The following is a 23,303-nucleotide window of genomic DNA, read 5'->3' as shown; positions in this document are numbered from 1 at the left end:
CTCCAGTGTTTTTTATCGTTTTGGTTATGGTAACTCTTTAACAGCAAGTGACGTAATTCCAGTGGAATTGTAGTGCAAAAATGTGTTTTTCTACTCAGAAATTTGAAACTGCTGTGCACTTTAATATAAACTACTTTTTTTTACAAATTCAGTTGAAATATTTTTGATCTTTAAAAAAAAATGAAGGCTGCTGTATATCAGCCACATAGCTTCTTATTTGATTTATTTTGGTGCAATTATCTGCAACTTAAAATAGTCAGAAAATTAAGCTATGGCATTTTTTTCAGAGAAAAATGAAAAATATACTTTGAGATATATATTGTTTTTGTGATATAAAAAAAATTATATTGTGATTTAAATTTTGTCCATATCGCCCAACACTAGTTACAACTAAAGGGACACAGAATACAAACCGTGCTTCTTTTTATACATATTTTTAATGTTAAAGGCTTTTAAGTTGTGTCTTTTATGACTCAAAGGGTTCTATCCTCCATTTTGAACCTCGCAATAAGACAATGCAGAAGCATGCCTCACCGCCTTTGACCAGTTCCACAAGGTCAGCCTACGAACATCAAGAAGAAATCATAGGTATGCATGGGCGCGCGTCTCCTGATGCTTTTTTTTTTTGGGTCTAGCAGAGCAAAAGATTTCCCTTTGTTTCATTCTGAAATGAATGTCACTGTGACAGAAAAATCTTCTCTTCAAATCATCCCGCCTGAGAAAGAATTCGTCACAAATGACTGACGCGGGCTTCATGATGGCCTCACCGGCGTTTGATGGGGACACGTTGTTCACCCAGCTGAAATAACTCACGAGAGCAGCAGAAGTGCACACACCTGTGGGCTTGAGGAATCAGAGCTCACAGATGAAGCATTTTCACTCGAGCAGGTTTTATTGACAGCCTCTTTCTCTCGCTCATTAGCCTCATTGTGTCTTTTTTTTTTTTGCCTTTTTCAATGAGACTTTGCTTCAGAATGAGGTTGTTGTTGATCATACTGTCAGTCAGACGAATCCTTTTTGAAGGTGTTCTGGGGACATTTTTGGTGAATAATAAAAGCAGTTTGTGCCAGACGTTTCCTGAAGCTTCTTACTCATCTATCCAACAAGAATTTCATTCAAAACAAGGAGCATAAACAATTCAACAGCCCCCACAAACAGGAGAGTGGTAGCTTTGATTCTAGTGCAACACACCTTCAATAATCCCACAGAGCATTTAACACATGATTAAGGGCTCCTAAGTGGATGCATTTCCTGCATCCTAGTAAAACATGACCCACTGCCTTGATCTGCTGCAGATAGGTCGGTATCAGACTTGCACATTAAAGAAATAGCCACCCGTTCCATTTGTCTGCCCTCATGTCGGGCTACTCCCCTTCCTCGGATGAGAAAGACTGCTGACATGGCATAAACACTAAGGGATTGGTAGGATTAGACATCAATCCCACCCACTGGCCAATGGAGGAGAATGCTAGCGCATCATGTGACCTTTTAAACTGGGGAACTAAATCCGGCTGCATGCCATTAGCAACAAAGCTTTATAGAGCTCAATCTCAGTACGGAGACATTTGGCCTTCAGTAGACTCAGATGTCTCCATTCTGAGTTATGAACAATAAGTGCCAGATTTATAAATGATTTTTTAAAACAGGGTTGGAGATCTCTGAATCAAAAGGAGGTGGAGCCAATGCAATTTACAGCATAACCACTAGGTGGCTCGTTACAATTTTTTTGGGATTCATTTCAATGTCAAACGGCTCAACTTCACCTCAACAATACAAATACTTTTACTTTGGCTCCAATTCTTGTTTTTCCTCTTTGTAGGTAGATTTATTAACCAACATGATTCTACTAGGATTGATTTGTTTTTAACTTTGTGATTCAATTTTAGATTTAAAATTTCATCTTGTTTTTTGGTTGTTGGAGGACAATCCTGTTAGATTTAACTAGAACTAGTTAAAATTAGACTGAGTGACTCCACCTCCATCACCTTCCAAACAGGAAGTTTGCTGGTTCCAGGAAGCCAAAATCCCGTAGACGTCTGAGAAATAAACAGCTATTACTCAGGGAGTTTATTTGTCAGAATAACCATTTGTACTCTGCTAACTTTTTAAAAAAAATATCATTGATAAAACTCTTTTTTCAAGTTATTCATGTTATAAACTGGCTAATCAGATGCCTCATTAACAGTATGTGGTCTCACGTCGAACATTCAAAGCGTTTGACAGATTCTCCCACTTTCAGTGGAAGGGGTGTGGCCTTTTAACAAGTTCACTCTTGATTGGTATCAGTGGTTGACATAGAAATGTTGACTCAAACTGATTCAGACCAGTTACTGCTCACTAACATCATCTGGTTTCAACGTGGCGCCGTCCATATGAAAATATGCTAGCTCAATTGAGTTCCTTTCACTGGAGCCAGAAGTAAGCCATTTGCTGTGGGTGACATCACACTCACTAAGTCCCGATTGCATATACAGTCAATGGCTAAATAGGACACATGACCACATATTGAGACTTGTATGTATCTTATATATCCAATTAACAACCAGGCTGCATTCACTTATCTGTGACACTAACTTCAAAACAGAAATAACAATTATACTCTGAGATAACTGTTAGTTGAGACAGCTACACCACCAATTAATTTACTTTATTCATTTAGTTTCTAATAAAAACGACACAAAAACGAGGGCGTGGTCTTTTAATTTACAATCCCCTGTACCAAAACGGCCCTGTACTGGGGGTTTCTATAGCTACAACCTGCCTCATTTGTTTCCACCACGTCCTCATTTTCACAGTCGGGGGGGGGGGTCTGGTTATCCTATATCCAGCGACAACTACGGAGGTGAAGACCGGGTCTAAATGGACCCAACACCAGCATGTCACGTGATCAGTGTTTGTTCCTGCATCCCTTTATGCAATCAATGAAAATGTGCTTCTTTGTGAAGGCTATGTCTTTCATTACAAAGCTTGAAAACTGCCAAGCACATTCATGTGAATCACAATGAGGTTATTAGCATTAAAATGCACAGTCATGTGCTGCACAGCACCTGGGGTTCTTGATGTCGTTGAATGCCGTGTCATTGTAGCAGTGGGGCTGCAGGATTGCAATACAGCTGACAGATAGCAGACAGACTGAGAAAGACGTGTATATTTATGAAATACAGCAGGGACTTGCTTTCGACTAACTGGAGCAAATGCAAAAGTACACAACACTGGATATAACTTAACAAAGCTTAAAAAAATATGAAAAAAGACTGATTTAATATAAAGACAAGTGAGTAACATTATTCAATTTACAAAAAATATGCAGAAACTGAAGTTATTTCACTTTACTGTGTCAGAATTAGGCCTTAAGGACCCACTCCAACAAAAAATGTTTTTGGTGTTTTTAACATCTTGTAGCTTTTTCACATGATGGAGCACATACTGTATGTAAAATAATTTAAGACTAACACTGAATTTCTGAGTATGTATTCATTTCATGATGGATCAGGAGCAGACGAAAACCCGGGGTTTGAAAAAGCTCAGGTTTGTGACGCAATAACTGTCATGAGCGATCCAAAATCTCCCTTCTCCGCTACAGTTCTGATGCTTCCACTGGCAGACAAATAGATCCATTAACTTCTTCACTTTTCTCATCTGTGCTGCTACATGGCTCAATACTGTACGTCTCGATAGCTCTGATATTGCTCACATTTTTTTGTGTTTTTTTTTTTTGATCTGCTAACGTTAGCTTTGCTTGTCAGGTGCAAGCTAGCAAGAGTGTAAATAAAGGGTTGATGGGAAATTAGCTTACTACCGCTCCAACAGTCCCATCTACAACTCAAGGAGTTTCTAATGAGCTCCAGCAGAAAATATGTTTTAAAAAACGACACAGACTTTTTGATTTTAGCTTAAAACTAATAAGTATAATTAAAAGACTACTGTGAACGATTTTGCAATAGAAAATATGGGACTAAGGTTAGTCTGAACCAGAAAACTAATACATTTAAGTAAAAGTCTAATTTTTTCTTCTTTTTTTGTCAAATTAAGTTATAAAAATGCCAATCTGATTACATTTAAAAAATGGAAAAATCAAAACTGTTTCATCAAACACCATTTCTTGTATATTTGTATATTTACTATTTATATATCTCCTTGTTTTTCATATATAATTCTTACATTTATTACTAAAGTCCCTGTTTTTTCGTCTTAGATTTCTAGTTTGGTGAAAACCGTTTCTCATAATCAAATCAAATTGGCTTCCAAATTTAAGTTATAAAAATGACCAATGAATTCACTTATAAATAGAATGGTGGAGTCCACATTGAATGGATTCAGTGTTTTAGCAGTGATCAAACCACTCAGCACGTCACCAAATGACGAAATGTCACAGCCTGTGAGCGGTGACAGCTTCTCTGGTGTAAACAAGGGACAAAAAAGGTTCACATGTTCCCGATATGAGCGATCCAAAATAATAAAATACCAAAAAAGTTGGTTTTCTCTATGTAGCCTTTTTGTTATTTATATTTTACTATATTAAGCACAGATCCCCTTCCTTCCATTCACTTTGTTCCACAGCAGCAAATCGCCATCAGTTAACTCACACGCAGATTAAGACACAGTTGACACGATTATCCACGGACAAGACGAGACGGTCATCATATGCATTGCACTCGAGGTTGATTTGCATAAAAGGACGTTTTTGTGTGTGTGTGTGTCTCTCCTCTCTTACCAGAGGCTGCGTCTCTCCGTTGACGGGAGGTACTTGGAACCTGTCGATTTCTTCCATCATTTTGGCAAAACGTTCACAAAAGCAGCACAAATGTTTGAGTCAGACGGCGAATTCGGTCTAATATTCTTGCTTAGTGATGACAGGGCGTCGGGATCTGGGGCTAACCAGCATGATAACGGTTCGTTTTCCCCTGTACTGCCCTAACAGAGGTGACTCGACAGCAAAACAGCAGCACCGCCCTACTTCCGGGTGCGGAGAATATTCATGACGGCTCTGGCCAATCACGGAGCAGAAACCACGGAAGTGTTGCGAACCAAATGAATCAAAACCCATTTAGTCTTAAAAATGTCCCCATAAATATTTTTTTAAATATATAATATTTTTTTTCATTTATTAAATAATAATGTACTCTATAAAAAGTATATAAAATAGTTTTTTTATTATTAAAAAAATACATTTTACGAATATTTTTTATATATTACAAACAAATTTGGTCTTCTCTTAAATAAGCTAATATGGAAATAAAAATGTTGAACTTTATTAACACAGAATTTGCATTTAAAAAACGACGTTTTCATGTACTTTTCTCACGTCTTGACCGATGGTTGTCTTGACAACGTCTACACAGCACAGCAGACAGTCACAACCGGAGACAGCCTGGTGAGAGCGTTAACACAAATACTGAGGAAATTTCTCCGTTTTTCGTTTAAAAGTTTTTATAGGTGCGCTTTCATCACAAATTCTGAACACAATAAACATACTCGAGCACATTTAACAAAGGTAAGTGACCCACATCTATATAAACTTGCTAGTTATTAAGGCTAGTTTATGAATCACATTTAAATTAATTTAAATCTACTTTACACATGTTTTAAGTATTTTTATTTTTACCTGACCAAGCTTTTATTGATATATTGAAGGACTCACACTGCAAACTATTTGATTCTTGCAAAGATTCAAAACCTTATTTTTAGACATTCAATCTAAGACCGTTCAAAGTTTTTAGCTGCTCCACCTTCCCAAGCCTAAAAATCAACTCATTGGAAAAGTTTTTCTTTCATTTAGATCTAGCAGAATCAAGAAATAAAGAGATTTGTATTTGAAGGACTCAAATTACTTTGGCTCCAGATGCTTAACAATAGAAAACCTGACTCAAAAAATATAAACTGCACTTTAATTTTTGGTTTAACTTGAAATATGTCATTTTTAAAGTTCAATACATGTTGTCAGGTTAGTTTGGCACTCATTCATTATTTTGGAAGCAAAAAATTAGATTTATGTTTTAAGAATTTAATGAGAATTTAACAACTTTGTACTTAGACTTTAATATTATTTATTTATTTTCCAAATTTTGTTCTAAATGAGTGATAATCACATATTACACTAGTTTGTCACTGTAATCCAAATGAAACACAATCAGGTACATAAAAACTCAAAAAATACAAACCATTTGCTTAGAACTAGCAAAAAATACGTAATATCAGGCTGTATAACAATTTTTAATATACATTTTCAACAGTTTTTTAATCAATTCCACAGCTATTACAGCAAATATATACCAAAAATATCACTGTCAAATCCACAAAATAAACAATAACATGCTCTATGCTCCTTTGACCAGAGTTAACAATTCTTATTGTATTTACCTTTTGAACTATAAATCTGTCCTTTGCTTTTTCCAATAAGTTGGACTCCGAAGGAGCAGTAGCATTTCAGGTTATTTCTGAATGTTTTTGGATTGTTCAGTTCAACGGTCTGCAACCTTAAATGCTAAAAGAACCATTTGGCTCACTTTTCAACTAACCAAAAGGTAGTTCCACCTCGCCATTTACAAAAATACACTTATTTTATAAATTTGTGGCCATTTATTTATAACCTTTACCTTTTATATATTCAAAAGTTGCATAATTTTCTTTATCCGCCTGACTACAAGCAATGTAACTTTGTCCTCTGTAGAGAACACTACAAACCTAAAACTTCCCCAATCACTGCATGCTACTGAATAAAATCCTTTTGATATCAACAGAGGACAATTGGTGCTTTTCGATAATACCAAATATAAAGGGGTGGAGCTTTGGGAATTATAGCGTTTGGTGGATTTGAAAAAAAAAAAATGACTGGACAGCATTTTTTTCCACTGGTAGTCAGGAGGTTAATTAACTGTTTGAATCTATTTTACTTGTGACAGCAGCTTATACAAGTTCCTTTCAAAATAAAACACACGTGTCAAATAAGACCCTCCTACTGCATCAGATTTACCAAGTAAAATATGACATTTTTTGATTTTGATGCATCTTCATCTTTTTTGTCCTTTTACTATTGAATATAAACACAACAACATTTGGTGTGGAATACATTTTAAGAAAACCCTATTGGTGCATCAGCCTGGTTGTAATAATAAACCGGTCTGACAGTAGATTCAACAGTTGACCATCATTTTACACAGTTACACCATCTGACGTATTACAAATCTAAAGAAAAATAAATTAATTGTATTGTCTAAAATAAATAAATTAAAAGCACAAAAAGAGCATTTTTTATTCAAACAGTTTGTATTTTTCTTCAAAGAGGTACAAAAGAACTGTAGAAATGTGTCTCTAGAGCCTGTGGTTGCAGAGCCTTAGTTTAGCTGTTTTTTTGTCTTTTTCGCTTACAGTGTGATGGAAAACAATACTTTGCACCAAGACTCAGACGATGCTCAAAGCTTGATGGTCAATGAAGACAATAAAGGTATCTGCATTCTGTTTCTTGTAGTTGTTGTGAGGCTTCTTCTTCTGTTTTCAGAGCCATAGGAAATGACTTGAAATTAAACTGCAGAATGCTGCAGAGTTTGCATCTGAAAGTTCTTTTCCACACCTTTTTACTGTGCTTAGATGAGACAACAGCCCAAGCTGGAGGAGAATCTGCAGAGGATCCTGCAGAAATGATGGTACAATTTAAGTTTTGTAGCTTAACTATAATTGCAGCATAATATTTTAAATTAAACTGTTGTTTTTAAATAATAAAAAAAATACAAAACTGTCTTCTTTTTTGTATGAGTAATGGTTTAGACTTTCCTGCTTGTTGGAAACAGGTCTTTTTTTTACTTTCCCCTAGGTTTCACCTGTAAAAGACAGAATGGAAGAAGATAAATTTATAGAGGAAAACAGATCACACAGCACTGTGTCCGAAGCAGAAGCGAAAGAGCAGTTTGTCTTTAACGAAAAGGGCACACAAATACTAATAAATCCCCCCAGGGTAGGAAGGACCAATGCGCCCGGTGTTCTGCATTCTGCTTGAGATCATTCTTTACAAATTTGTTGTAAAACGCTGTACATTTTTCAGCTAGAAGAAAAACATTTTTTTTCTTGCAGGATATAGGCTCACAGACAGACACCACAATTCATTGCACCTTCTCTGCCAATGCTAATCAGGTATTCTTTGAATTTAGAGACCATAAATGTCCAAATGCAAAAAAACATATGTATTCATTGAATTTTTATGACGTTTGCAGTGGGTGATTTATGATGCTTACGATGAAGAGCTTAAGAAAAGACAAGAGCAGGAGGGTGGACACCTACCCAAGGAAAACACTGACACAGACAGAAAGAAAACACTGCTGAGGAGAACCAAGGTATTATTTAACCCTTTCATCCTTTCAAAATAAAAGTGTAGCAAAGTCACACTTTTCCTAATTAAGGATAGGCTAAAATAACTTGTTTATTGTTAATAAAAATAGTTTTATTCTATATTTGTGTATTATGTAAACACCGTTTAATGAATTTGTTGCAAGCTATTCTGTTGTTTTTCTGCTATAGATTGAGGACATCTCTGACAAACTCCGTAAGTCATGCAAGATAATGGAGCGATCTGTTGTTCAAAACAACCACTGGGACATCGCAATAGGTTTGTCCTTTCGAATATTAAAAAAAAAATGTTAAAAGATAAAAGGAAAAAAAAGTTTTTTATTTTGTTGCACTTTATATTCCCTTATAGATTATAAATTCTATGAGGATCCTGCTGATGAGTTTACAGGCCATGAGGGAACCCTGCTGCCTTTATGGAATTTCAGATACAGTGGAGCCAAACACTTGATGGTTAATGCCCTCTGCTGGTAGGTTCACAAATCTACTGCTAAAACATTGTCAGTGTGATTTCTGTGACTCTATATCTTCTCAGCTGTCACAGATGTGTGGCCAGAAATGGGTAATATATTCTGTGGATTATTTTAAACAGGAATAGGCGATACTTGGACATGTTTGCTGTCGGACTGGGAACTGGTAAATCACGCGGATGCAATCGATTCCCACATCCACTATTTTTAAAAATAAAATGATTTGTTTGCTAATCCTTGTGCTCCTGCTCCTCCCAGAGAACTACTCTGATCGGCAGTGTGGTGGCATGCTTCTGGTGTTCTCACTGAAGAACCCTACTTACCCAGAGTATGCCTACCAAACAGATTCTGGCGTCAGGTGTCTCGATATCCACCCGCAACAGTCTTACTTGGTGGCAGTAGGCTTCTATGACGGCAACGTGGCCGTTTACAACTTGAAGATGGAGAAACCGGAACCTATGTGCGCGTCCACACCCAAAACCAAGAAGCACATGGATGCAGTCACACAGGTGAGAAAATGTATCGTGTCCACCTAAACCCCTGACTGCTAGCTGGCAGCACAGGACACTGAGGCTCTTTGACAAGAAACAACAAGAAGATCTTGCGAGAACCAGCCCAAATGTTCAGTCAGCATCACGGTTTTTGTTGTTATGAGACATGAACAACTTTTACTGGGATGGGTACGGAATCAAAATCTGTGCCAGCATGCTGTCAGTATCAGTATACAGCTGCTGTTCTTAATGTTGTGATCATTAGAAAAAAGAAGTTTATTACAATAAAAGACATTAATATTCAGTTGGTTTTTTCTAAGTCGTGTTCTTTAAAAAAATTGTCCTGGTACAGGTCCTGGTACAGTCTTGGGACATATCGCGATATGTATCGTATCATGAGACAGGTATCGGGATATGTATCGTTAGGCTCTTGCCAATACACACCTCTAAAGATGGTTTTTAGTGTTTTTAATTCTTCACATTTCATTGTGAAGGTTTGCTGGCAGAAAGATGACATAAACAACAACCAAAATTTCTACTCTGTGTCTCTTGATGGCCATATCGTGTCCTGGACACTAGTTAAGGTAAACTGAGCAAAGATGGCATGCATGTTGGTATCCATACTGTACTTGTACATCTCTGTTATTTTTGAATGATTGCAGAATGAGCTGGCTTTTGCCGTCAAAACCAAACTGTCACGGCAAAATCCTTCCATGGAGGGAAGAAGAAATAAATTCGTCAAAGAGGTCCTCTCCAAAGGTCAAGTTCATGAACAGTTAATAATTGCGCTGTGATTTGACTTTACTTGATCATTTGGAATCACACAACAGTCTGCCTTGATGTCTCTTGTTTACAGTTTCTTGTACATCAATTGACTTCCATAAAGAAATTCCCAATCTGTTCATAGTGGGAACCCTGGATGGCAAAATACTCAAGGTTTGAATTTTTACTATATTTGTTTAGGCTGAATGAGGTTTTTGTTGATTTTACAATTAATTACTGCATTTTAAGCTAACCAGATGATGTTTCTTCACACTTATTTTAATTGTCCAAAAATTTGATTTAAATAGGTTTGTGGCTAAGGATAATCATCTCAAATGTTTTTCAGCAACTTGAATTACTCCAGCTTTACTTCAAGTTAAACCTTTCTTTTTATAGTTTGTAAGGTCAAATGTTTTTTTTTCCTCTATTCAGTATTCTATGACATGCACTGGGCATCCCATGGAGACCTATGATAACCACTATCCAGTTAGCGCTGCTAAATGGAACCCCTTCCATCCAAAGGTGTTCATCTCCTGCAGTTACGACATGACTGTGAAGATCTGGGACCATACCATCCCGTAAGAGCTGATCTTTTGAGTTAAAGATACCATTTTTGGTGCAATCCTGTTGTTCTATTTGTGCTAATTGTGCGTAGCAACAGATCCAGTTGGACCAGTACAGGTTTTGTCTCGCTCTCTGAACAGTGAATCAATTCCACCCCCTTCGTGTGGCTCTTGAAGGTTTTCTGATTCAGTGTCCATGTTGTGTTGGATTTGGAGACTAAAGGGTTTCTGTGAAGGGTGGGGCTACCATTTTTGAGTCAAGATCAGCTTCATTCTTGACAAAGAATAAGAAATCCTTGATACAAGCTTCTTAAAGCACTATAAAAATAACAAAAGCACTATTTTTAAGTAATATAAAAGCAATAAAAATGATAAAACAGTTGGAAATGTGTATTTTTGATCCTTCCATTTATCCTGGCCATCCACTCTGCTGTTCTCATTTGTCACCCTTCCACAGTTTTTTACTCCACACTCCGCTCCAATATAAAATGTTCTAGCTCCACCCCTGGTTTCTACTCTCCGATACCATTTGCTTTGATTTGCTTTAGGTTGTGTTTAAACTTATTTTATGATTGCATCTTGTCTTATGCTCAGGAGAAATATCAGAAAGGGTTTTTTTTTAAAAAAAACTTTTTCTTTGACTGACAAGATATCTCAATCCTAGCACAAGTATAGTGTTTATGTTTATCTCCCCTCTATTTTCTGAGATCAAAATGTCATTCTCTTTTGCAGTTCTCCAATTTACAACATTGACCTGAAAGACCCCGTTGAGGACATTGCATTTTCGCCACACTCCTCTACTGTGTTTGCTGCTATGACCAAAAGTGGAAAAGTAAGAATGCTCCCATATTTCATCTTAATCTTGATTTCATTGTGATCTAACAATTGATCAATTCCATTTTATTTATATGGTGTTCTATTAAAAGGTGCAATACTTTAAAAGTAAAAAAAAAAAAAAAAACCTATATATATATGGAAAAAATATATATATCACAAAAAAATATTTTATATCAGAATAACATTAAATATCACAATATAAAACATTAAATTATATTTTCAGTTATTAAAAAAGCTCTCTATTTTTACTTTGAAAACAGGAAGCTTTAAATCACTGACACTTTTTTTGGACGATTTGTTTACTTCCAGTGACTGTAGCACCGCTCATTCGGGTTTGTTTTAGTTCATAAATTAAAATCCAACATTCTGTATTTCAGAGCAATCAATATTTTACTACATGATAATTTACTACACTTTACTATATTTATAAAGATCGTGAATCAGAGATTTGGATGTCAATATTCATACTTGAATTTTCAGGAGCAGATGGTGAGAATTCGAGTGCTCAGATACTTGTTACAGCCCTGATCCACAGCATGGTTTATCTCTTATTTTTTGTAATGTCATATGTGTTGGCGGGTTCTGAATGTCACAACGGCATGGCGTGGAACCTGGACTACTGAGTTAATAGGCACAGCAAAAAAGTTTTCATTGCAGCGATAAAAATCACTGTCACAAACAATTATCCTCTGATTCCACTCTCAGCCACAGTCACAACTGAGAGTGATTGCCATATTTATTAAGACACACCCACATCAACAAACTCATCATCACCAAACAAACAGGAAATAAGAACTGATTTCAAAATAAAAGACACATAAAATGCAGGAAATAACTGGTATTTGGGATCACATTCTAACAAAATGTTAATTTCCGTGGACCTTCCTTGAGTGATAGAACGTTTGTTGTGTTAGCATCGGCGCGGAAATAGCCTCCTAGCTAGTTTACATATTGCTGTTGTCTGCTCCGCGTCTCATGTCTTGAATCCAAAATGAAGCCAAATCACAGACAAACTCCTCTTTAGCTGAAAGTGCTTCTTCTTGGGCTGCCTGCATCGATGTATCTGTCTGTTTCAACTACGGGGAAACAAGCTCTTCTGTACTTGTGTTTATGTAAAGCCTGTCATAAAGTGTGAATCAAAGAACGTAAAGCAACTTTACATCGCAAAGCCACACAAATACGTTTCTTTGCGAAGAATCTCTCTTTAATTTGTCTTCATTTTTACTTATATATATTTTTTGTGTACAAATGAGGTTCGAACTATTTAATGATATATTTGGCATAGAATTGATCAAATTAGGTTATAAACGATAGAAGAGAAATGGTACGATTTAAAGCTGATACTCTTCTATCGCCTACACAATATGTATAGACATATGCCCAGCATTAGTCTTGGAGGAAATTAAAGGAACCAAGCGAGCTCAGTTCATAAAGACCACATGGGATTCCCTTCCTGTGGGCTCCCTGTCCACAGGCGGGACCACAAGGGGCTAGAGCACAGGTGTCGAACTTCAGCCCTGGAGGGCCGGTGTCCGACATGTTTTCCAACCAAGCTGCCATAGAAGCTTCTTATTGGCTAAACACACCTGATCCAGGTAATCAGCAGCAGATAAGGCAGGAGTTCTGGCAAACCAGCAGCATGTCGGCCTTCGAGGATTTGACTTTGACACCCCTCGGCTAGAGCATTTGGGGGATTTTGGCCAAAACCCAACTCCAGAGGAGCTGGTCAGTCTTTCACTCTGGAGTTGCCCGTGGTGAGAGGGGAGGGGACAGGCTGATGTGGGTTTGCACTTTGGTGCCCCAGTTTGATTGTCACGAGAGGTTCACCGAGGTGTACACAAGGGTCTTGTTCATGCGCCTCCAGGTCAGAGATAGGTCTCTGACTGAGGTCTTGGCTTCCATGGAATGTGATGGTCAATGCTCCAACTGGCTATTCCAATGTTGTTCTAGGAGACACAAATTCCTATGTCAGCAATATCTGGAAGAACAGGCTTGGGAAGAAAGGCTTCCCTAACCTGAACTCAAGCGTGGTCTGTTATTTGACGTATGTACCGGTCACAGTTTACGAACACCTTGTTTGAACACAAGGGCGTCCATCAGTGCACATGGCACTAGGGCGTTCAAGAAGGAGGTCAATGATCGAGTTTGTGCTAGTGTCATCTGACCCTCTGCTGTTTGTCTCAGAGAAGTGATCCAGACTGGCTTTACAACCTCTGTCAGACCTGTCAGGAATAATAGCTCAGCTCAAGGTTGCAGCCCCCTCACGTATGCGGTTGATATAAAGTAACTTTGGAAATCCGCACACATATTTTTTATGTCCCCATCTGTTTATGTTCACACTCTGCGGCAACCCTGAGTGTTTAGTCTGGCACTGTCTGTGTCCAAGTGATCAAAAAATTCAGTTTTTACTGAGCCTCAGCCACTTGCTAAGCATGCTATGATTTATTTGCACCATTTCTGACATAATACCTGACTTTATAAAGGCTTTATTAATGCAATAGATGGACCTTAGATTGAGATGTGATGCATTTCCTATGATTAGGTTCGAGGTTTGAACATAAACAGAAGATAAAGTCATGTTTCTGATTAAGTTTTAGAAAATTATTGGATGTCATATAACTCTTATAAAAAGTACATATCACAACACCCTTTTTACTCTTGTAACAAGCAAAGTATCCCTCCTTTGAGGTGAAATTAAACAACACTAGTGGCTCTGCATTACTGTGGCAACAACTTGACTCAATTTTCTCAATTCACAAACTTTAGAAGCTGTTGAAGTATTTAAGGAAAAGCCTTATCTGTAATTTTTTCACCAGGATGTAATTATATCTCTCTGGAAACCTGGTCCGATTTTGAGTAAAGAAAGAGAACACTGATGGCTTTTTCCCATTCAATACTGCAGTCTCCTTACATGATGCTAATTGGCATAATGTCCCTAAAGGATAGCAGTTTTGCAGCAGCGCTTTGTTCACACACAGAGATTATAGATCACCACCTGATTGACAATACTTATTCATACTTGAAAATGTCAGAGACGCCATGGTGGGAGTGTGATTGTGTAACCCTGTGTGTGCTTGTGTACATGTGTTATGAGGATAATTAGCTGTCTGTTAGTTTGAGGTGTAAGAATGACACCCAGATGGCTGGTGCAAAAAAAAAAAAAAATCTCTGTCCTTTTCTTCGCATCTGAACAGACTGTTTAGGAAGTGAAGGTTGTTCCAAACAGTTCCCTTTGATTATCAAAGACATATATTCTGTTTAGCATAGTTTTTGAAGAATAAACAGAGTTACAAACAGTATACATGTGTGCATTTTTTTTTACTAATATTGTTTTTCCTAAAATCATAAATTTTTCAATGCTTTGATTTTAAATAAAATGTCAGTGGAGAATCTAAATACACAAAACTAGGCAGATAGAAACTTAACTGAGGTCAAATAATAAATAAAATTTGATCAGAAGCTTAGTAAGAGACTTGGGTGTGGGGATTAGAATGGAATCAAGTACCAATAATTTTGTTAATTTGTGAAAAAATGATCAAATAATAACAGGACAAAACTCACTCAGGTTGACAGAAACAGAAACATCAAATTTTAATGGCTTATTACTAAAATAGCAAATTAAAAGCGTTTAATGTAATTGTTTTTTGAAGAGTCTGTCGTGTCTAACATTTTTGTTCTAAACCAACGATGAGGAAAACGAAGAAGTACATGGATCTACAAGTGGATGTATCAGAATAGAGCGGAGCAGGAGCTTGTTGCTCACTTTAGTAGCTTCTACATCACATCTACAAGCTTTTTAAAACAGCATTCTTGTCTTTTTCTGGTTTACGATGATTAGAATAAAAATAAGAAACACAGTTTTAAGTTTAATTAAGAGTATGTATAAAACACCAAAATTATAATTTTCATAAGAAAGGGTCTTTAACTTCTTTCAATATGACTTTTTTTCCCTTTTTTTCAAGATTTGCCTTCTTCCCTGTCTTGTCATAATCTTTTACCCCTACAAAAATGCCAGTACACTATTAAGAAAATGTTGTATTTGTTTATTCAAATTAGTAAGATCGTAGTTTTAGAAGCATTAGTGTATTTATTTGTATATACTAAACAAGAATGAAAGTGTTTTTTTTTAGATTGCATTTAGAAATGTGTTTATTCAAAGGAGTCAGAAATTTTAGGGTAACTGATGTAAAATATTTCTTTTCTTTAGGTTTGCTTTTATGACGTCAGCATCAGCAAATACGAGGCTATCTGCCAGCAGGAAGTGGTGAACAGAAAGAAAGGCCAGTTGACCAAACTGGAGTTCAATCCCACTCATCCCATCATCGTAGTAGGGGACGAAAAAGGCTGCATCCACAGCTTCAAAATGTCCCCCAACCTCCGCAAAAGACCCAAGGCAAGAGCCTTCCTATTTCTGTTTCTGTTACACTTTCAAATAAGAATGGCTGATGCATGATTCAAACCAGTGAGTTCAGACTGGAGATTTTTGACACAAACATAACTGCTACTGGGAAAAATGAAATAAAGCAAAGGATAAGGTTACCATGTGGAAGTTTTCTGCTGGATTTATGAAGCTCTCATTAGGCTGAGGAGGAGTGATCACAGCTTTTATTCCAAGCACGATTTAATCAGAATCTTTAAAAAAATCTTTTTCAATATAACAATATTATTTAATTTTTAAGTATTTACCCAATTCAAGAAGAAAGGAGGAGATATTGCAGCGAACCAACAGAAATAGAACTCTCTTCACACAATAAAAAAATCGATTTTTTGTCAAAAATTTTGTCTTCAGTTTTAAAATATATATATATATATTTATATTGTATGGATGTCAACATTAAAATATGCTTAAAGTAAAATATCTCCAAAATCCCCAAAAGTTTAATTAGTCATCTTCTAGAGTTAATATATTAGCACTACAAAAATAGCTTGGAGAACGTGTCAGACAATAAACATATGAAATAAATACAGTAGCTTATTTTTCTTTCAACAGCTGAAGTGTGTTTTGGATAAAATCACAAAATATTAGATTTTTTTTTTTTTTATTTTCTACTTTGATTGCAATTAAAGAATTTTTTAAAATAAAAATACTGCATGATTAGATTTTTGATGTTCCTGTGCTTGTGTCTATTGATTGACCTTTTAGAAAAAAGTCAAGGATAATTTCTTCTTTCTTTGTGTGCAGAACAAAGAGGGTCAGGTACTCCCCTTAAATCCACAAGAAGAAGTCAGCAAAATGGAGAAATTTCTCATCTCCAGACTGAATGAACGGCGAAGTGCAAAGTGATGCCGCTCCTCTCCCCACGGCAGCAGTACGGTACGACCTTTAAATCCTCCTTCATTAAAACCAGCTTCCTTTATGCTTTTAAACCACACACACACATTTTCATGTGGAGTATTTTTGACAGGTTTTCATTCTGAAACATCAACAGTCTTCGGTTGATTTTGCTAATAGAATTACTCGAGGCATCATTAGATTTCTAACTGAACTTATTTTGTGTCAGAAGTTCAAGTAAAAAGCAAAAAGTACTCATGTATCTCATCTTGAGAAGCTGTCCGTCGATATTATCTCCTATCTTCAGAAACTATTTCACTTTCTGGCACTTCTAACCTTTTAGTTCTGTTTTGCCCCTCTCTAATTTACTGCTGGAATCAAATGTTGCAACCATGAGACAAACTTTATTAGATATGCATGAAGATAGTTTCTTCAACCCTTCAAAAATACACATTTCTTTGTAGTTTGGTGAAGAAGGATTACTCAGCAATTTTCCAACATTGTGAAACCAATTTTGACAACCACAGTGCAGGAATTAGAACGCAGTTCATTAAATTATGACAACAGCGATCTTAAATTAAAAAAAAGCAAAAACATGAGCTACACTGAGAGGCTTATTTATAACATTTATTCAATTTTTTTGTCTGTGATTCCTTCTGTTTTACTCTGAGGGTAAGATGCATTTACTGTGAAAGTCCCATCCAAACCTCAAACTCTTAGAGCCGTGTTATTCAAGGGGATGCTCAGTTTAAATAGCTACACTCTGATTTCCAAATCCCCCCCATAAAAATAACTAAATAAATAAATGGATCAATTTAAGGCGGCCCTTTCTGTCTGTGTACATGTGACTCTTGCTTGTGCAGTCAGGAGGTCAGCAGGTAGTTGTGCTCGTTCCCCCGCTGGGCCTCTGGCTCCCTCTGAGTCAACACCGACAGCCTTTCTGGGTTAGAAGGCACCCTGCAGGCTCGACAGATGATCAGACAGAGCAAGAGAAGGAGGACGGCAACAAACGCATTGCAAGCAATGGCCACTAAGGCGGCCGCGGTCAGTCCCGCCGCTCTTTCAGCAGGTTCCATCAGCCCTAACAGCCGTCAGCTGACAGATCCGATCTGAGGAGGGATCCAGGACGCTGCTTGTTTGTCACAGACAGACTGAGAGAGAGGATCATTATGGCAGGATGTGATGGTTTTGCACTCGTCTGCGGGATGACAGCTCAGCGGGTCGTTCCAGAATGTCTGCGGTGTCTGGAAGAGAGGAGCACATCCTACAGTTAGGAATATCATCAGAGACATTCTCCCTGAACAACCCATTTTTGGATAAATCACAGTACAAATGTTTACATAAGTCATAGTCATAAATGTCATTGTTATGTCTCTTTTTTGTTATTCCTGTTGTCTTTTAAAAAGCAGTTCAATCAATCACTTTATTTGTAAAGCACCTTTCATCAACGTGACGACAGAGGTTAAAAATACTAGAGTAGTGGTCCCCAACCTTTTTCCCTTGTGCTATCCTGGGCTTGTTTACATTAAAAGTGGGGTCATCTGAAATGTTTCTGAAGCGTACATAAATCATATATTGTATTTACATAAATCCTGATTCATTGGGTAATTTTTTCAACATAACAGAAAATTTTCTGTGCTAAAATTTCTGAACCGATGTCTTCCCATCTCTGTTTTACAAGTTTATCTGATTGAATCTTCATCCACTGTTTAGTTTTTGCTGTCTTTTTAGTTTTTTGCTACTAGCTTAGCCATCCAGCTAGCCATGTTAGGTAGGCGCTTTACGTCACGTGGCCAAGACGAATACTGTGAACAGAATCTGGCAGTTTTCCAAAATAAAACTTCCTTCAGGATCAAAAAAAAAAAAAAAACTTAACTGAAATAATCAAAGTTAGAGCATATATTCATTCATCTTCTTGGCCGCTTTTTCCCTTTCGGGTCGCGGGGGTGCCGGAGCCTAACCCGGCTACTGAAGGGCGAAGGCGGGCTTCACCCTGGACAGGTCGCCAGTCTGTCTCAGGGCAGAGCATATATTTCTTTTTTTTTTTTTTTTGTCTGCAGCCCAGTACCAAGTTACCCACGGACCCGTACTGGTCTGCGGCCGGGGGGTTTGGGACCACTGGACTGTAGGATAGAAAGCCTTAAATTCTGAATGGCTTTTTGTTGTACATTTGTAAATCATTAAAATAAATAATTAAAATAAGAAACAATTCTTTGCTCAAAGGTGCAAACTCCCACATCACCAAAATAAAAGTACTGCCAAACTTGACAACGGGCAACAAACTGAGAAAATCAGCAAACAAACACAACTATTTATGAACAGATCAATAGAGAAGGCTGAATTTTCTGAATTTAGCTGCTGCAGAATCAGAAATGAACAACACATGAGAAAAAAAGTGAAGCTGTTTTTGCTCCAGGAAGGTGCAGGTTTAAAACCAGTGTTTACCCTCAGAGAAGCTCTGTTCCACAAATACCCAAAGAGACACTTCATCGACCAAAATTACATTCCAGAATCATCGCTGTTAAAAACATGTCGAGCATCAACAACACTTGAGCTTTTCAAGCAGAGACACTAAAAAAAGGCCTAAACTGGATATGTGCTTCATTGTTTTGTACAACCATGTGTTTGAGACACTTCATAAAGCAGATCCACATTAACCAGAGACTTGAAAAGCTATCATTTGAGCTCCTATAGGCTACATATGAGTATAAGGAGGAACGAGACTTGTGTTCCTTCTCTAAACACTCTGTTAGCTTGTGCCATCAACAAGGTATTTTTTCAGGAAAGGGTGTTGAAGTGAATAATAAATCAGGCAGTTATACCAGGAGGAAGTGGCTGTCAGGGAAAACCGTCGTGATGTAAACACGGTTCGTATTTTTTATTAATATTTAGTTTACGGGTTTAGTGATAAATGTAAGATGTTTGCACACGTCCCAATAATACGTGTTGTACACAAAAGTGCAAATAAGTGTTACTGCTGAAGAACGGCAGCTATTATGAGAAAGAAAAAGCGAACTGTTGGTGTTCTGCTGCTGTCTGGCTGGTTATAGTTAATGGTGGCAGATTAATGAGATTCTTTTACTGATTCTTTCAGGTGGGATTTCCAACTTTGCTCCCAGCATTTCCTTATTTCACTGCAGGAATTCAAAAAGGAATAAATTAATTTTAGTAATCATAAGAAAATAGATTGTGTTCACTGATTAACTGACTCCTTACTAACTTTAATCCAGCAGAATAAGGGATGGGCGTTATATCGGGGTCAGTATCAGTATTGGACGATATTTGCATAATTTGAGTATTGGATCGATACTAAAAAAAAAAAAAAATCAGAAATTGTTCTGACTGTTTTCAGATACACTTTATTTTTTGCATAATGGATAATTATTCTAACAGATCCTTGGCACTGGGAAGCATAGTCATTGTTTTGGCTGTTTTTATGTATAGTTTATATTTGATATGGATACATGTGGTTCCTAAAAAATTCTTGGCAATGTAAATTTTATGATTTACAGTTACGTCTAATACTGGTCTGAATGTTTTAAAATATATTGAGATTCTATGAGATCCCTTACTGTATAAAGGCCAAGTATAATGCGATTGGATGGAAAAAGAAAAGTTGTGTATTTCTTATGAAGAAAAAAAAAGTGAGTCTAAATGTGATGTTATTGTGGGCACTTAAATGTCTGCATCAGCAAATAATGGCCACAGTTGCAGGTGAAATATCGGTTTGCAATATGAGCAGGAAAAAATTATGTTGACCCATTCCTAAACAAAATATCAATAATCTACAATAAATAGAAGCTTTAACGGTTCTTGAATTGAATGGAAAAGCTCTGATTGATCTCAGTCAACAGTAGTTTCTCACTTACCTGACCGAACGAGAAAACTGTTTACTCACTCCTTGAACATCTTTGCATATTTCAGGTGCATCCAAAGCTTCCCTCTCAAGAAACGGCGACGTCTTATCCAGCTGCCTGTCACACTCGTCTCTCATTTCTGCCTCCGATCTGCTCCGATGCATCACACATGACAGGCTCTGGCTGCAGGAGCTTCCCGCCAGCAGAGACACAGAGGGGAGGAGCTGTGTCGGACGATGGTGATACTACATAGAGGAGGCTGTGGATGTAACTGTACAGGAGATTAACACAAGTTTTGAGTCACAGATCAGAAAGAGGATGATTTATTTCAGCTGTTTGGCATAAAAAAGCAGAAATGTTCAAAATGTGTTTGTCAAAAAGATGTTGGTTGTACTTCTAAGCTTCTTAGATTCATGTGGCTCTACTCAGATGGAGGTTTTATCACAATAGAAATATCTGGCAGTGCTACACCCTCATCTCAGCTTTTGACAGGGTGATGTAAATCAACTTTTTATTTATTTATTTTTGGGGGATGACTTTGGTCATTAGCTAAAACCCTAAATCACCAAAAAAATGATCTCAATAATTAATCTTTCAGCACAAAAAAACCTCTAAAAAAACGTGTTTCTGATCTTTTTGCTGCTGATATTTGTTTCTAAGTGATGCCTGATCATTTTCTTTCACAGTACGAGAGGCATGTTTGAGCTTTAGGGCTCTCTAGAGGCAGGAAATATTAATACAGGGAAGAAAAGAACTGATGGAAATGACTGGATTGACCTTTAAACTGACTTTTTTTAATTTAGAAAAAAAACTATTCTGTCTGAGCATTTTTAAGCCCTTCAAAATAAGATGTAAAATCGGATAATTTTGATGAATTATTTTTGTGTTCCCAAAATATTGAATTTTATTGTCCTCCCGCATTTTTGCAAAAATATTTTGTGACAGAAGATTGTTGATTTCTAATGTTTTTTTTTCTTATTTTTGTGTTTCTTTTTTTTTTACTTAAGCTGATTTATTAGTTCAAAGGGCTCCAGGGGGGTTGATACCATTGATATATCAATATATCAATGGTTGATACAGTGTCCCCATAACCAAATGTTTTGTCCCACAGTAAAATATTTATTCAAAATGGTTTTCTCTGAGACATTTCTAGAGATGATTTATTCTTCTTGATATGAAAATGTTCTTTGTTTGATCTTTTTTTTTCTTCGTAATTTCCTTTTACAAACAACTCTTGACAATCCGTGTGTGCTGTGTGTTTTTGTACATGTACACAAACACAGTGTAAAATTGTATCAAACACTCACCTGTTTGTGACATATCTTTGAAATTTGGTGGTAATTTGAAAATGTTCTTTTTTTGTTTACTATCACAGATGTTTCTTGTCCTGAGGCCATTTTTTTCTGACTGCAGCTCCACATGATCCTCCTTTAGCATCAGGATAAAATTCTTTCTTTATTTCACACCTGGGTGTTCTTTACATTTGAAATATTCCTAAAAATGACAAAGATGTTAAACAATCTTAACTTTGAGCCCTGATTTTGTCAGTTCCACTTTGCTGTGACGCTTTACCTTAAACAAGGGGCCATATTTTCTTAAATGGTCTATTTTTGGATGCAACAAAGCTGTTCTTTTCGGATTTTGTGATATTGTTTAATACAGATAAAATGTTGGAGAAAAAGTGTTTTAGAAAAATGACTGTAAACATTTGTTTGACTCAATAGTAACAAATAAAACAGATTTTCTCACAAATTGTCAACATTTAATGAATTTACAAATCATTTTATCTATAAATGGTGATATCCAGAAGAGGTAAAAGAAACCAGAAATCCTGACATTCTCATTCGTGATGCAAACAAACCTTAAAAGCAGTTCGAATAATCACCTACTTTTTTAATTTAAAATCTTTTCACATTTTTTTTACAGACTCGGAAATGAGTTCATTAAAAAATTATAACGTTTACTTTTTTTTCCCCTTTTAATTGCAGGTGCAATTATCATCTGCTACTGTGATGGGACTGGCTGTCATGACAACTGTCAGCAGCAGCAGAGAACTTGCTAATAAGGGTTAGCAGCCTCAGAAAATAGCAATTAACAGCACCTCCGCTTGGAGTCCACATTACCGCTTCAGAGGAGTGAAGCAGCAGACTCGTCTCACAAACAATGTTTCAGGGGAGAATGCATAAATTAGTCCTCTCTGACCTAATTGCACAGAGACGCTGGAAGAGGAGGATGCAGGTTTGAATTAGGAAGAAAATTAGCACGTAGGTCTGATGGATCGGAACAATCATGCTCCCATTAATGTATCTGCAGTGAAGGCTGACATAATCCATGTATGGATTTCTTTTGGAACAGTTTCTTGCTTCTTCTGTGAGGTTCATTTCAAAATAAAAGCCCACCTTGCTGCATCAAACGCAATGTGAAAGAATTTAGTGCTAATTTGAAGTGTCTCCACATTATTTTGTGCCTCAAGAGCCAATGGCATTATGGTAGTGTCCGTCCTAAGGCTGGAAGGCTATGAGTTCAAATCCATGGCAGACTCATACTAAAAATGTGACTCAATGCCTCCCTGAAAACCACTGTGTCTGCAGATCCCTGATCTCTGCAGAGAACAATGATTAACGGCATGAAAAAAGATTGGAGGAAATTGCAAAGCCTCTGCATGTGAAAAAAGAAGCTAAAGGGTTTTGCATGTAATGTTTTTTTTTTTTTTT

At 36.8% G+C, this 23,303-nt stretch overlaps 2 protein-coding genes across 7 annotated transcripts in view; one reads left to right on the top strand and one right to left on the bottom strand.

Moving 5' to 3' along the window:
- Nucleotides 1-5,023, bottom strand: part of fam219aa (family with sequence similarity 219 member Aa) — a 17,444-nt gene extending 12,421 nt beyond the window's left edge. Inside the window, exon 1 of one of the 2 annotated variants that reach the window (XM_024270686.2) lies at nucleotides 4,715-5,023. In XM_024270686.2, the coding sequence (XP_024126454.1) occupies nucleotides 4,715-4,774 (60 nt within the window). In that variant the 5' untranslated portion in view covers nucleotides 4,775-5,023. The remainder of the gene's footprint in view (nucleotides 1-4,714) is intronic. The other variant, XM_024270687.2, reaches the window with a different exon arrangement.
- A 277-nt stretch (nucleotides 5,024-5,300) lies between these two features.
- On the top strand, nucleotides 5,301-23,007 carry dnai1.2 (dynein, axonemal, intermediate chain 1, paralog 2). 5 transcript variants are annotated; one of them, XM_024269613.2, is made up of 18 exons: nucleotides 5,301-5,374; nucleotides 7,371-7,444; nucleotides 7,588-7,643; nucleotides 7,811-7,951; nucleotides 8,068-8,127; nucleotides 8,208-8,327; nucleotides 8,512-8,599; nucleotides 8,690-8,807; nucleotides 8,930-8,973; nucleotides 9,066-9,316; nucleotides 9,793-9,882; nucleotides 9,961-10,057; nucleotides 10,155-10,234; nucleotides 10,493-10,638; nucleotides 11,356-11,455; nucleotides 15,668-15,853; nucleotides 16,643-16,774; nucleotides 22,578-23,007. In XM_024269613.2, exons 1-17 carry the CDS (start codon nucleotides 5,316-5,318, stop codon nucleotides 16,742-16,744), a joined length of 1,812 nt encoding a protein of 603 aa, XP_024125381.1. In that variant the 5' UTR covers nucleotides 5,301-5,315; the 3' UTR covers nucleotides 16,745-16,774; nucleotides 22,578-23,007. The 5 variants fall into 5 exon arrangements, with proteins under 5 accessions (XP_024125381.1, XP_024125383.1, XP_024125380.1 ...); XM_024269615.1 differs by lacking the exon at nucleotides 22,578-23,007 and adding an exon at nucleotides 20,657-22,341 and having other exon boundaries at nucleotides 9,153-9,316; XM_024269612.1 differs by lacking the exon at nucleotides 22,578-23,007 and adding an exon at nucleotides 20,657-22,341.
- The last annotated feature ends 296 nt before the right edge of the window (nucleotides 23,008-23,303 follow it).

Source organism: Oryzias melastigma, linkage group LG5 (genome assembly GCF_002922805.2).
Source record: "Oryzias melastigma strain HK-1 linkage group LG5, ASM292280v2, whole genome shotgun sequence".
NCBI classification, from domain to species: Eukaryota; Metazoa; Chordata; class Actinopteri; order Beloniformes; family Adrianichthyidae; genus Oryzias; species Oryzias melastigma.
Note: the sequence above shows the minus strand (reverse complement) of the source record. Positions and strands in the feature narration are given on the sequence as shown.